The sequence below is a fragment of the Narcine bancroftii genome, chromosome 3 (assembly GCF_036971445.1).
Source record: "Narcine bancroftii isolate sNarBan1 chromosome 3, sNarBan1.hap1, whole genome shotgun sequence".
Lineage (NCBI taxonomy): Eukaryota > Metazoa > Chordata > Chondrichthyes > Torpediniformes > Narcinidae > Narcine > Narcine bancroftii.
The window spans coordinates 164,761,017-164,776,488 of NC_091471.1; the positions used below are offsets into that span (position 1 = coordinate 164,761,017).

Here is a 15,472-nt window from a genome sequence, read left to right on the forward strand (position 1 = left end):
CAGCAAGAGCCCACAACAAATAACAATTCGCTCGAGGATAAATAATGGCAGCAGGCACTGGTCGCCTCTCTGCATCTTTTAAAGGATCCTCTTTCAAAAAGAACAGATGGAGCCTGCCTCCTTGATCTGAGCCCAGAAAGTCCTGGCTCTATAGATTGGATCTGTGTTTCAATTCTTTTGGTTCAAGGAGAGTTCAAGTTAAACAGGTCAAGATTTAATTGTATATCCAATCAGATCTTGACCTTGTTAACCTAAAGGACAGCAAAGATGCTAAGGAACAGAACACTGAAGCATAGTGCAGGCCCTTCAACCCACGATCTTGTTCCGACCAATGTAAACCAACTCAACAAAAATAAAATCCTTCCCTACCTCATACCTATAACCATCTATTTCTCTCATATCCATGTACCTATCTGAAACTTGAATGTCCCCTTCGTATCAGTCTCAACCATTGCCCCAGCAATGCATTCCAGGCACCTACCACACTGTGTAAAAAAACCACTGCCATCTCCCCTAAACTTTCCTTCACTCTCCTTATAAACAAAGGTCCTGCATATTTTCTAGTGTTGTCCTGTGAACATGACTGTCCACCCTAACTAAGCCCCTCATAATCTTATATAGCTTTATTAAAGCACCTCTTACCTTCCATCGTCCCAAAAATAAAAGTCCTTTCTCTGTCAACCTTGTTTCATACCACATGTTCTCCAATCCAAGAAATATACTGGTGAATCTCCTCTCCTCTACACCCTTTCTAAAACATCTACATCTTTCCCGTAATGAGGCAACGAGAACTGGTCAATAGCCTAGTCCAGCACCTCTTGGATCAAGCAAAAATTTTTCCAACATTTATTATGCTCTCAAACCTCTACGTACTACACGAATCGCAGCATTAGTTCAAGACCACCAGAGATCTGTCCATACTATTGATTCCGCACTGGTTTTGTGTAATAACCAATTGTGAACATATGCTGGGAGTCACACAGGAGATCATGAATGCTGGAACCTGAAGCAACAAAGCATCTGATAGAGGAACTCAAGTGGGCCGAGCAGCATTTTTAGGAGAAAAATAATGGTCTATATTTCAGGCCAGAACCCTTCATCAAGACTAAGAGTGAAGAGGAACGAGCCAGTAAAATGAGAACAGGGTGAGAGGGGTTGGACGGGAGCCTGGAGGGGATTGGTGAATCAGGAAGGGGGGTGGGGGGGGGGGTGAAAGATGACAGATAGAGGAAACTGATTGGCAGATGCCAAACAAAGGGAGATAGAGGAAAGAGAAAATAAAAGGATCAAATGGAAGATGAGTCACACAGGGTAGAGTGGAATTATAGGTGGAGACAAAGGCTACCTTTGCTGTAATCTGACAAGAAGTACAATGCGAACTGTTAGGAAAGAATTGTTAGAGATGGACAGATAGGACCAGTGGACCAAATGAGGGGAATAAGGGGGGAGGGAAAGAATCAGGGAAACTCTGAATGGGAATGGAATGAACCAAAGTGGTTATCTCTCCTCTACATTCTCAGCATTGATTAAGGGTTCCAGCCTGAAACATTGACATTTTCTTTCCTCCCACTGATGCTATTCTTCCAGAAAATTATTTGTAATTTTCTCTTTGCTCTTCTTCCTTTTACACCATATTATTTTGCTTTTTTCTCTTCTTATATTGTGTTTTGTGTACCTGCGAAGTCATAGCAAGTAATCTGTATACTCTATTACATCTCTATATTGCACTTATCCACAGAACAATAACTTCATTCATTCATTCAATCACCTCTAATAGCGAAGCATCCCTGCACTCCCCACCCACCAAGTCCTGCACTGAGCTCTCATCAGGACAACACAATGAAGCCTCTGAAGTTAGAATTAGCCCACAGCTTTCCAAGTCACAGGTGTAAGACCGAATGTTAAGCTACAACTGAGGGAGTTGGTCTGTTTAACAGGAGAATAATATCAAATGAACTCTGCACTCCAGGAGAAGAGAAGGAGAACATTTGGGCAGCATTGAGAGATGGCAGAAACATAATGAGTATTTTGTTTGTGACAACAGGGCAAATATTCAGAACTACACAACAGGAAAATGCTGGTGGTGTAAAAGTCTTGTCACGTTTTCAACAAGACAACATCTTACAATGACAAGCTGGTGATCAAAATAATTAATGTCAGCCTCCAAAGACTAGTGCTTCAGAATGATTTTACGCTGCATGAAAGGATGATTCCAGTTTCTCTTTCAACTGGCTAAAATGACATTGATGCAAAATGTATTTCGAAGCTCAATTACACAGTAATTTCACATTGTGGAACAGCAGTTGGAGCCTTCAAGATGAATAGAGTTGTTTCCAGCAGTGCATCTTTCTGGTAAAATTGAATTTGAATTTTTTGCAAGCATTAAGTAGCAGAAACCATTGAGGAAAATAAACAGCTCAGACAAGAGAGTGAAAGGTCTCAGTTTAGTATCTGAACCATACCTTAGAAATATTGAGCAATATCGACAGCCCACCACATACAACTGCTTTTAAAGAAGATGATGCATCAGTTTCTCCCTGCTACTTTCTGATAAACCAAGAGCAACAAGAAAAATCTCATAGAACACAACAGGTGCATCATTACTCTATGGCTTGCGCTGTATCCTTCATAATGCACGAACGGTGAGGTCCAAAACACTGGCCATGTTCTTGAGAATTTCATTGTTTGAAGGAACAAAATGAAAGTGAGGAAAGAATATGAGAACATACCCACACACACACACACACACACACACACACACACACACACACACACACACATACACACACATACACACACACATAGACTCACACACACACATCCACACCCACACACACACACACCCACACTCACACACCCACACTCACACACACACCCACACTCACACACACATCCACACCCACACTCACACACCCACACTCACACACACACCCACACTCACACACACATCCACACCCACACTCACACACCCACACTCACACACACCCACACACAGTCTCTCTCACACACACACACACACACACACACACACACACACACTCACACACCCACTCTCACACACATACCCTCACACACCCACTCTCATATACACACAAACACACACAGACACCCACACTTCTGTATTCTGAGTGGGAGATTATCGAAAGCCTCCTGAAAATCCAAAGGCAATTTATCCTTTAACCGACTTTACACAATTATATTATTTTTATTTTCCACCATCTTGTTATTGCATCCTCTATTATATATTTCAGATATTTACCAACCACTGAGGATAGATCTTCCTTTCTTCTTAAAATGAGGGTCAACTAGCTATTTATGCTATTCTCATGAATCTATCAATACCTGGAAGATGTTAATCAGAGCAGCCATTTTCATAACAATTTCCTTCAAAATTTAAGTTGTAGATCAACAGGATCTTGAGATTGATCAGTTTTCAAACTCATTTACTTCTCCAGGTGTATTTGGTTATCAGTATTAATGTCTTTTAATTCCATAATTTCTTTGGATCCTTGATTTTTCAGTACTCCTGAGATGTTCATCGTGTCTCATTCTCTGAAGCATTATACAATGTATTTGCTTCATTCGTGTGCCAGTTATCATAAATGTTGTTGAATCTAGAAATAAGGAATCCAAATTACATTTTTTTTTCTTATCAGTTTTTTTGATATTTCCATATAATAAAAAAGAAGACAATTCAGTGAATCAGATTGATTGCTCACAGAGCAATTCTATCACTCAACTAATTTTCTCTATAACATTTCTCCCATTTTCGAATAAATTCTAATGCCAGCCTTTACTAGGAGAAAGTTACAGCCCAATTAACCTACCAAACCCTATGTCTTTGGGATGTTGGAGAAAAACAAAATGTTAGATGAAACCCATATGGACAGCAGCGATGGTCAGGGTTGAACCTGGTTCACTGGTGTAAGGCAGAAGATCCACCGGAGACCCCTCGGCCACCCTCTTCCTTGATCAATTTCTTAATATTAATCTTTAATTTGTCCTATGATCTGTGGTTGGACCAGTTTTGCTGTTGCATTGTCATTGTTTTTGTCAAAATGTCAAAAGCTTTAGTCATAGATTTTGGTGCAGATGACTTATCTTCCCCAGTTAATCTGTTCTTCTAAACTTCTTAAAATGTGGAATTTATTTAATGCTCATCTTAGTAATCACCAGATGATTGCAAAAACATGATTGGTTCATTAATATTCTTCTCAGGAAGGAAATCTACCATCCTTCCTCATCTGGTCCATACTTGACTCCTGGCCCACATATGTGGTTCACTGTTTACACACACTGTGTGTGTGTGAGACAGTGTGTGTGTGTGTGTGTGTGTGTGTGAGAATGTGTGTGTGTGTGTGGTGTGTGTGTGTGTGTGTGTGTGTGTGTGTGTGTGTGTGTGTGTGTGTGTGTGTGTGTGTGTGTGTGTGTGTGTGTGTGTGTGTGACCATATGTGGTCCTCAGTTCAGGGGCAATTTGGGGATGGACAATAAATACTGGCATTGCCAGTCATATCCACATCTACAAATCAACAAAATAAAACCAGTATGCTTGTTGACAAAAAAGTCTACAAATGCTATAATCAGATGCAAAACAAAATCTGCTGGAGGAATATATCAGTGGGAGAAAAAAGAATGATAAACATTTCAAGTCATAACCCTCCATCGAGACTCAAAACAATCTTGATGAAAGGTTCAAACCTAGGACTTTTATTATTCCATATTTAAGGTTTTATATATAAAATGATATTTTAAAATCTAATTTGTCAAAGAATATTTTAAGGATGAAAGTTGGGATAGCTTGAAATGTAAATAAGAACTCTGGTAAGATTTTCATTTTAATTGCATTAATTTGGCCTACTAATGACAACATCAATAGTAATCATTTCAATAACATTTCTTTAGCATAATCAATCAAAGGGATGTTATATTTGTATAAATTCTAAAGTTTTTTTGTAATTTTTAAACCAAGATATTCAAATTGATTTTTAATAACTTTAAAAGGTAACTGATCATATAAATGTAAATGATTACTAACAGGGAAAAAAGTTAACTTTTATTTAAATTCAATTTATATCCTGAAAAAAAAATACCTAATTCAGAAAGCAAGATAACATAGAAGGAATCATTTTTTTTAGGATTAAAGATATATACCAACAAATCATCTGCATATAAAGAAACTTATGTACTCTCTCCCCTCTCTGGATACCATGGATATTTGTAGAATGTCTTAGAGCAATTGCTAAGGTTCCAAAGCTTAGTTGAATAATAAGGGACTAAGAGGACAACTAAGGAGATTTATAGTTATTAGTAATAACAGCTGCAAAAGGAGCTTAGTAAATTAGTTTGATCCAAGAGATAAATCCAGGACCCAAGTTAAATCTTCCCTAATCTTGAACAAATAAGGCCATTCCACTCTATCAAAAACTTTCTCAGCATCAAGTGAATCAACTCATTCTGGTAATTTGAATGGAATGGATTAAATAATGTTCAATAATCTTCTAATATTAAAATTAGAGTATCTATTTTTAATAAACCCAGTTTGATCTTTGGAGATAATTTTTGGCAAACCCCTGAAATCTTTGGGAAGTTGGAGAAATATCTAAGTACCTTCAGGAAACTCACCTGGACAGCAGCAGTAAATCTCTGGAGCTGAGGCAACTCTATCACCCTTTTCTTTGATCCATCCCATTTTGCCTATCGCACTATACCTCTCCATCTTCATATCATCTGCAAGCAGCTGCCCACTCTCTTACAGTGTCTCCAACCTCTGCACCTCCACCCATTTTACCTGACCATTGACCATTATATCCTTACTTTCCACATCACAATATCTATTTCCTGAAATAGCTCCTCATTTAAATTATTTTTTTTTAAACTCTGACATGGCACCCAATGACATTGAGTCTTACTCAAATATTTGACATCTTAATGATGGTGTCAAAGCAAAAACTGCAGGTTTTGGAAAACCAAGTTCAAAACAGGACTTGGAGGTAATGCAACAAGGTTGAGGAATCAAACATAATTTGTGTGAAAGTAAGAAAGCACACAAGTTTTATGTGGTGGAAATTGGGCAGTAGAGAGAACAGAAGAAATAATACTGTCGGTTGCAGATTAAATTGTCAAAGTAACAATTAGTTTAAAATGGCATTCCAGTTTATTAGAGCAAAGAGCAAAACAAAGATATAGCTGTACTGTGATCTGTGGAGAGGGAGAATAAAATGGGGTGTTTATCTTCAGGGCAATATTGCATTTAACAATTATAAATAACAACCCCTCTTCCTCTTGTTATATCTTTCCATTTCAATTTGTTAATGTTCTTTCCCTGCTATCTGCCAGGTTTTTTAAAATACCTGTTGCCTTGACAACTGGATTTTCAACCTATCACAGGCATTTGCTCCATTCTCTCCACACATCCCCTTTCTACAGCTTGAAACACTCTTGCTTTCTCACTTTATGAGATTCTGATGGAAGGTCCTTGACCTGAAACACCATCTCTGCTTCTCTCCCCACAGATGCTGCCTGATGTTCAGAGTGCTTCCAGCAGTTTCTGTGGTTTTTTATGTGATTATGTTACCTTATCAGTCACCAAGATTTCAAAACCCACAGGCTAGCTGAGGGGTGGAATAAATAAATTCAGAATTTAGAACCAAAAATTCATCATATTGACATTAAAATAAAACACGTTTATTCATGACAGCAAAGAAATCTGCTGCCCTTACCTGATCTGGATACAAAAGTCCTGGCACAAAATACTGTAATTGACACTTTATAGGCTTCTTGCATTACCTTGTTACCCATACAGATCAAGGGCAATTAGTGACAAGTAACAAACAGACTAGCCAGTTCAACCCACTGCTTTGTAAATGAAGATACATTCATCTTTGCATCTCATTGAACCCTAGGCTGCAGCTCTGCATGGATAATACTGTGCATTTGCAAATTATTTACGTGAAATTGTTCACCATTTCATGTGCAGATGAGAAGTGTCATTCTATCTCCAAGTTGGTAGGTGTGCAGATAAACATGGGTTTGGCAGTTAGATTGAGGCAATCTATCGGAGAACAGCAACATGACAATCAAAATCAAGTTATGGCTGTTTTTCGATTCACAGGCTTTGACTGTGATGAATAGATTTTAACCTCAATTTTGATAATAAAATCATCTTTTTAATTGGAAGTTATCACTATGATTGGACTATTTCAGCAAATGTCTCTCATCCCATGTCAAAGAATCCTCCTTCCCCCCCCACCCCCCAACGATAGCTTCCCACTTACACTCTGCATCTACCCAACAATTAATATGCAAATGTATTTATGTAACCCAGCTTTATTTTTCAAGAGTTATCCAACGCATGAAATTAAAATCAGCAAAATTCAACACAAAGCAGCTTACTACTTGAGGAGGTCAGGTACTTAATGCAACCCTTGAAATACCACTCCTGGTGGCGTGATAATGGAGCCAAGGGTTGAACAGGGCACAAAAGATCAGCCTCTGTCATTTGCTTGTGAATGCCAGAAACAGCAGGAAACAGATGGGTGTGATTTGTATAATTGTCTTGCTTTGAAGCTGGTGCTTCTGTGGTCCAGTGAGAGCTGTTGTTGAATGTGTTCAGTATTTGGCCTGATATGAGAGGATCAGAAAACACAATTGCAAAATTAAATTTGAAGAACCAATTGTCCTTGAATGCAAGGAAATTGTACAAATTAACTCGCACCACCCCCATGGTTTGCAATGTCACGTTGCCAGTGGAATCACAGTGCTGTGGAATAGCTTTTAATCATCCAGATGTTCCTGCTGCAATGCATTGATGTCCTGACCCAAAGAATAGAGCAGGTCTTCACAGTAAATCTCACAAACACACTTATGCATGCAAGCACAAGCATGCACATTAAAATAGATACACATTACAGTGTGCTTATACACATCAGCAAGTTGTTCTCTGTGATTACATGTGTGTGGCTGCACAATTGGACAGGAGAATCATGTGATGTGCCTGCACGACATCAATGTAACAGAGATAATGCAAAACAAAGTCAATATAATGAACTTGAAGATTCAACAAAGGTTATTTGTTCTGCCTTACAAGTAAACCACTGCTGCTTTCAATGAATTATGGCATTACAGGCATTTAGGGAAAGCAACCAATGGGAAAATCAAGACTGGATCAAGACCACAAATAGATTTGAATTGCTCAACAATAAATTGATCCAAACTGTAACATTCATCTTGTGTTTAAGCATCACTTCCAGGAAAGATGGAGAATTTTAGTACAAGACTCGAATTGAGTGCCATTACTATTTAGGGAAGCAATGCACAAGACCCAAGAGATTTGGAATGATCATGGAGTGATCAGATACAGCCATGACAGTGATTACACCCAATGAAAGACTTTTCATCATAAATCAATCGGACCCTGTTCAACATGAAGTATCATCACAGTTCTGCAGGAAAAGAAGGTGAATCCTGTGGGGGCAGTTTCCTTAGCAGACAATCACAGTCATATGGCAAAATATTTCATGGTCAGAACTTTCAAGCAACCAGTAAAACTTTACTTTGGTGAGAAGCCCTCCCAATCAGTTCAGGATTTGGCCAAGCTACATGATGGTCTCATAATGGAAAGGAGACTGTTGTGCACATCTTTAAAGTTAGTATGGTCTAGGAAGAGATGAAAGCATCCTTGTGGAGGAATCGTCCCCCCTAATAACTGATCATACTGGACTCTGATGACACATTAAAAGGTTCATGACTGTGTTATAGAAGGCATTGAAGTTGGGTACAGCCACTTGAAAGAGGTCTATGGGAAGATCACAATTTAAGACCCTCCTGCTACTGCACACTAATTTGTTGGGTTTGAAAACTCAATAAGTTATTTGCTCACGAGTTGTGTCAAATGAGAACTGATGATTTGCTCATCTTGTGAAGAAAATGTTGACTTGAATATACTGCATTATATTAATATTGATTTTTTTATAATATTCTTTGAAATAAAAAGATATGAGGCATCGGCACCTTCAACGATAACTACCAGAAGTGCATTATACAAATCTACTTCCCAAGAAGTGGCTAAAGAATAGGGAGGAGCCAGAAGATGAAGAATAGGGAGGAGCCAGAAGATGAAGAATAGGGAGGAGCCAGAAGATGAAGAATAGGGAGGAGCCAGAAGATGAAGAATAGGGAGGAGCCAGAAGATGAAGAATAGGGAGGAGCCAGAAGATGAAGAATAGGGAGGAGCCAGAAGATGAAGAATAGGGAGGAGCCAGAAGATGAAGAATAGGGAGGAGCCAGAAGATGAAGAATAGGGAGGAGCCAGAAGATGAAGAATAGGGAGGAGCCAGAAGATGAAGAATAGGGAGGAGCCAGAAGATGAAGAATAGGGAGGAGCCAGAAGATGAATACCAAAATGACTGACACCAATCACACGTGGTATATTTAAAGTACTAATTGATGAAATCTGTACAGTAAGATCCCTGCTATTTGGAATTTAAGCAATTGGTAGTTTTGAACAACTAACAAAAAAATTGCGTAAAATAAATGGATAAAAAAATACAGAGGTTTAAATTGGCACGTCTTGCCGTTAGTTTGCCATTCATACAACATGCAATCTCAACCAACCAGGAACTGCACTTATCTGGCATATACCAATCCCCATGGGTGCTGGATATCAAGGTTTTTACAGTTTCCATTTATTTAAATCTTAACTTTATTTAAACTAATTGTACAAGTCCAAAGAGTATATCATTAATAAAATAAATTAGAACCACAGACCCATAGAACATTACAGGAAGGGCACTTTGGCCCTTCTAGCGTGTGCTGAAATGTTTTTCTGTCTGGTCTCACTGACTTACACAAAGTCCATATCTTCCATCCACGTATGTGTCCAATTTCTTCTTAAATATTAAAATTCATCAGCTGACAGCTCATTCCATACTCCCACCATTCTTGGTGTGAAGAAATTCACTGTAAGTTTCCCCCTAACTTTTCTTCTTTTACCCTTAGCCCATACCCTCTGGTTTGTATCTCACCTAACTTCAGTGGAAAAAGCCTCCTTGCATTACTCCATCTATACCCATTTTTTCTTCTCATCATTGACTTGAGATACAATGCAGAAATACTAAGATAAGAAGTATTTTTCCCACTGAAATCAAGCATCCAAAAAGAGGAATCAACACTTACATGGAATGTGACTTACAAACAAGGTTTTATTGGAGCATTCATTAATGCCCAATTGTCAGCAAAAATTGGAGGAACAAATATGTAGAGAGATAGCAGACAGCTGCAGAAAAAAGTTGTGAGAGCAAAAGATTTTAGCTTTCTACACATTGACTGGGATTCGATTCTTACATTGTAATAGGCCTCGTGACTTGGAGTTTTTCAACTGTGTTCAGAAAAGTTTTCTAAATCAATTATAGTGGTACCAACTAGAGAGAGTGTAATGCTGGATCTCCTATTAGGGAATGACATAGGACAGGTGACAGAAGTATGTGTAGGGGAACATTTTGGTTCCAATGATCATAATGCCATTAGTCTCAAATGAATTATAGAGAAGGATAGGTCTGGGCCTTGGGCTGAGATTCTAAATTGGATAAAGACTAATTTTGATGAAATGAGAAAGGAACTAGAATGCGTTGATTGCAATAAGTTGTTTTCAGGAAAGGATGCACGAGTTAAGTGGAGGATCTTCAAAGGTGAAAGTTTGAGAGTACAGAGTTCATGTGTTCCTGTTAGGATTAAAGGCAAGATTGTGGATCTGGTTCAAAATAAGGGAGAGGTGTAAGGCAGGTATAGATATTAAGGAGAAAATTAGGTATTGTGGAGTATAAAAAATACAAGACAAAATTTAAGAAGGAAATTAGCAGGGCAAAAAGAAGACATGAGATTGATTTGGATGTCAATGTGAAGGAAAATACTAAACGTTCCTACATGTGTTTTAAGAGCAAAAGGATAGTAAGGGACAAAATTGGTCCACTTGAAGATCAGAGTTGTCAGCTATGTGTGGAGTCAGAAGAGATGGGAAAGATCTTAAGTGGGTTTTTTGTTTCAGGAAACTGGCACAGAATCATGGGAAGTAAGGAAAACATGCAATAACGTCATGGAAACTATACATTTTAAAGAGAAGGATCTGTTTGCTGTCTTAAAGCAAATAAGGGTTGTTGAATCCCCAGGGCCTGACAAGATATTCCCTCAGACCTTGAGGAGTCTAGTGTAGAAATTTCAAGGGCCCTGGCAGAAATATTTAAAATGTCCTTAGTCACAGGTGAGGTGCCAGAGGATTAGAGTGTACCTCATCACGTTCTGTTGTTTAAAAAAATGCACAAAAAGTAACTCTGGATATTATAGGCTGGTAAGCCTGACATCACTAGTAGATAAATTACTGGACCTTGTCCTAAGAGATTGGATATATCGGAGAGAGGGAGGGAGAGGGGTGAGAGAGTGGGGACAGTCAGGGACTAATTAGCATTAGTCAACATGGCTTTGTGTTGTGATAAGTCCTGTTTAACTAATGTTGTAGAGTTTTTCAGGAAGGTTGTGAGGAAAGTTGATAAAGGAAAGGCTGTGGATGTTGTCTACGTGGACTTTAGTGAGGCCTTTGACGAGATTCCACATGGTAGGATAGTCAGGAAGGTTCAGGCACTTGGAATTCATCATGAGGTAGTAAACTGGATTCGACATTGCCAATATGGCAGAAGCTAGAGAGTGGTAGTGGATGATCGCTTCTCAGTCTGGAGGTCTACAATTAGTGATGCGCCTCAGGGATCAGTGCTGGTATCACAGCCATTTGTCGTCTATATCAATGATCTGGATGATAATGTGGTAAATTGGATCAACAAGTTTGCAGATGAAATGAAGATTGGAAGTGTTGTGGACAGTGAGGAAGGCTTTCAAAGCTTGCAGGGGGACCTAGAAGAGCTGGAAAATGGCAGATAGAATTTAATGCTGATAAGTGTGCAATGTTGAATTTTGGAAGAACATATCAAGATAGGACATACATAGTAAATGGTAAGGCACTGAAGAGTGTGATAGAATGGAGGGATCTGAAATACAAAAGATAATTCCCTAAAAGTGGCATAATAGGTGGATAGGGTTGTAAAGAGACTCAGCAATCATAGTATTGAGTATAGGTGTTGGGATGTTATGATAGAGTTATGTCAGACATTGGTGAGGCAAAATTTGGAGTACTGTGTGCAATTTCATCACCTAACTACAGGAAAGATATCAAAAAGTTTGAAACAGTGCAGAGAAGATTTACTACGATGTTGCTGGGACTTCAGGAACTGTTACAGAGCAAGATTAAACAGATTAGAATTTTATGCCCTGATCATAGAGAATGAGGGGAGATTTTATAGAGGTATACAAAATTATGAGGGGTGTAGATAGAATAAAAGCAAATAGAATTTTTTGACTGTGATGAAGAGAGAGACAAACCAGAGGACATGTATTTAGGGTGAAAGGGGAAAAATTTAGGGGGAACTTCTACACACAGAGAGTAGTGGGAGTCTGGAGCATGCTGCCATTAGATGTAATAAATGGCCTCAATTTTCACATTTAATGAAACTTTGGGGAGGTACGTAGATGGGAGTGTTATGGATGGCGCAGAGCAATGGAATGAGTCAGAATGGTATGGCACAGACTAGAAAAGCTGAAGGGGCTGTTTTCTATGCCACAATGTTCAATGGTTCTATGGTTCAATGTAGGTTTGTTTACTGTCATCTTAGTATTATTGTGATTTTAGTCATGTGAATAATGATTGACATGACCACATTGCACAAAGGATTTTTTTTTTGCTGTTGTACAGCTATTCTTTGATCCTGAGACAACCATACAACAGAAAGGAAGTGTTAAAAGAAAACTATAGTGCTATATACCAATGGGATCAGATCTGTTGGACAAAGATTTTCACTGCACCTGGCGATGATAACTACAAAATGGAATCATTTGACAAACTATCAGAAGAGGCCCCATCAATTTACCCCTGCACATTGATCCAAGCTTTCAATGTTAAACAAGGAAATCTGCTGGTGTTAAGTGCAATATAGGAGAAACTCAGTTGAAGTAAATGGTAACCAATGTTTTGGGCTTCAGCCCTTGTAAGTGTTAAAACCTTGTGCTTTTACTTCTTAGTTAATTTTGTGCCTATCTCTTTAAGAAGGTGTATTATTTGTAGTGTTACCATAGTGACTATGACATCAAATGTCGTAATGTCCGCATGGACCAAGAGCTTGCATCTCATTCTTCGATGAACCATGAAGGAGACATTAGCTTGAGATACTTTTCTTTGAATTTGTCTTATTTCATCTTATATTGTGTTATTTTGTCTATTTCTTCTTATATCTGTTTAAAGTTGAATATCGTTATATAATTATATCGTTATATCAGTATGCTTTGTTCATTGTTATGAAAGTGTTAATGCAAAGTTATTCAAAATGGTTATCTGTTTTATCAATGATTAAAAGCTGCTTAGGGCTGCATCTATAAAGTTTGGTTTATTGGATTAATAAGATAGGAATTGGAATATCGTCCTCATATTTCCTTGAAGATTACACATTTTGAAATTGGGAAATTTAAACTTGGAAAGTGTCGTCAATATTTTGATTAAACAAAAATTTATAATTTTGAACTTTGTTTGGAAGAAAGGCTCATAAAATCTGTCTGGAAGAACTCAACTTCTTAAAAGCAAGAAGCATTTAATCTTTAACAAGAAACCCAGTTTTCTGTTAGAATATGTCTGTCTGATTGCACAGTTTAAAATCAAACCAACCCTTGAAAGACACCTGAGACCTTCAAGATAAGATAGAGCTCTAGTTTGCAGAATCTGGCAAGAAGCCCAGAAAGATTATAAACACCTGAGTTTCATTGAATTGTCAACTTTTACAAGGTCCAGAGCCACCCAGTATTTTAAGCGGTGTTTTGATAATATTTCGCCAAGAGCCTATTGTAATTGAAGTGATATTTCATCAAATGAAAGTACCAACAGAAGATCAAGATTTTTTATGATTGTTATGGTGGCCTAATGGCGATTACAGTAAAGATATGATTGAATGCAGAATGACAGTCCATTTATTTGGAACAACTTTGTCACCAAATTGTGCAAATGTTTCTCTCAGGAAATGTGCTAAAGGTAATGAAGATCACTTTGGTTCTCAAGCTTTAACCATCATCAGAAATAATTTCTATGTTGATAATTGTCTTAATTTAGTGGTTTCAGTAAAAGGAGTAATAGATCTTTATCATGAGTTAAATGAGATCTGTAGTAAAGGAGGTTTCTTTGCTGATGCAAGCGAAGTTGGTTTTGGTACTGTCAGTTATTTAGTACTGCAAAATAACAAAGAGTGAGTACATTGTGGATTTATAATGGGAAAAGCTAGATTGGCTCAATTAAAGCCAGTCACCGTACCTCGAATGGAATTGACTGCCAAGACTATGGCGAGAAAAATGGTCACTGTGTTAAGAAGAGAATTACAGATGGAGTTAGCAGATTCTATATTTTGGACTGATAGTACATCAGTACTTAAATACATTAATCACAAAACAATGAGGTTTCATACCTTTGTGACTGAGAATTAATGAGATTGAAAAGGTTTTGCATGCTAATCAAAGGAGATATGTTAAAACAATGGATAATCCAACTGATATGGCTTCACAAAGATCAAATACTGAATGAAGACAACCTTCATGTGCAAGATCGAAGCTATTTTAAATAGTCGTCAAATAACAAAAATTTCTGACAATTCAAATGACATCGAAGCATATACACTGAATCATCTTTTACTTCTTAAATCTAAACCTTTAATGCCTCTGGGTCAATTTCAGAAAGAAGATATTTATGCAAGATGCAGATGGAGACAAGTGCAATTTAATGTGGATTTATTTTGGAAAAGATTGATTAAAGAATATCCTTCATTATTACAAGGAAGACAAATATAGTGTTATGAGCCCAAAGGACCCCAAAACCCAGCAGAAATAGAGATTCACCACATCAAGTAGTTACCTAAACAAAAGTTGTTTTTAATTATCTTTAAACATGAAAATGGACTATTAACTTAACTAACCCAACATAACCCCCTTCTAATTCTAAGCACACGTGTAAGTAATGTGTGTGTAAATTTAATAAAAGTTCTTTGGTTCACAGTTCAATCTCACTTCTCATTCTTCCAAGTTCTCTGGTTGCAGGCCATTCTTATACTGTGCAAAAAATTTAACATGTATAAAGTTCACCAGGCTTTGGTGCTCGAAAGGTAAATGTTTACTGCTCAGAAAGGTTATTGAGGCTTGCAGAGAGAGATGTGTTGTTCCAGGATTTCCACAATTGAGCTACCACCATTAGTCACCTCAATGTCTTGCTGATGAAACTTGCTCCACCAGGGTTCTCCAGATGATAACCTTTTTCTTTCAAATTACCACAGAGTTCCTTTCTGTTCCGCTTATTTCAAGAGAAACATCAGACAGATAGCACGTCCAGCCATCTGCCACTC

At 37.9% G+C, this 15,472-nt stretch overlaps 1 protein-coding gene across 14 annotated transcripts in view; it reads right to left on the minus strand.

Moving 5' to 3' along the window:
• The window catches only part of ccser1 (coiled-coil serine-rich protein 1), a 1,096,421-nt gene that overhangs the window by 439,837 nt on the left and 641,112 nt on the right, over positions 1 to 15,472 (minus strand). For 2 of the 14 annotated variants that reach the window (XR_011353899.1, XR_011353900.1), the window contains exon 9: positions 3,343 to 3,614. The exons of 11 other annotated variants lie outside the window; for them this stretch is intronic. Coding sequence is in view for 1 of the 3 variants with exons in the window: in XM_069925711.1 (XP_069781812.1) it covers positions 3,597 to 3,614 (18 nt within the window). In the remaining 2 variants the exon portion in view is untranslated. Of the gene's footprint in view, positions 1 to 2,943; positions 3,615 to 15,472 lie in introns of those variants that run through there. One more of the 14 variants, XM_069925711.1, reaches the window with a different exon arrangement.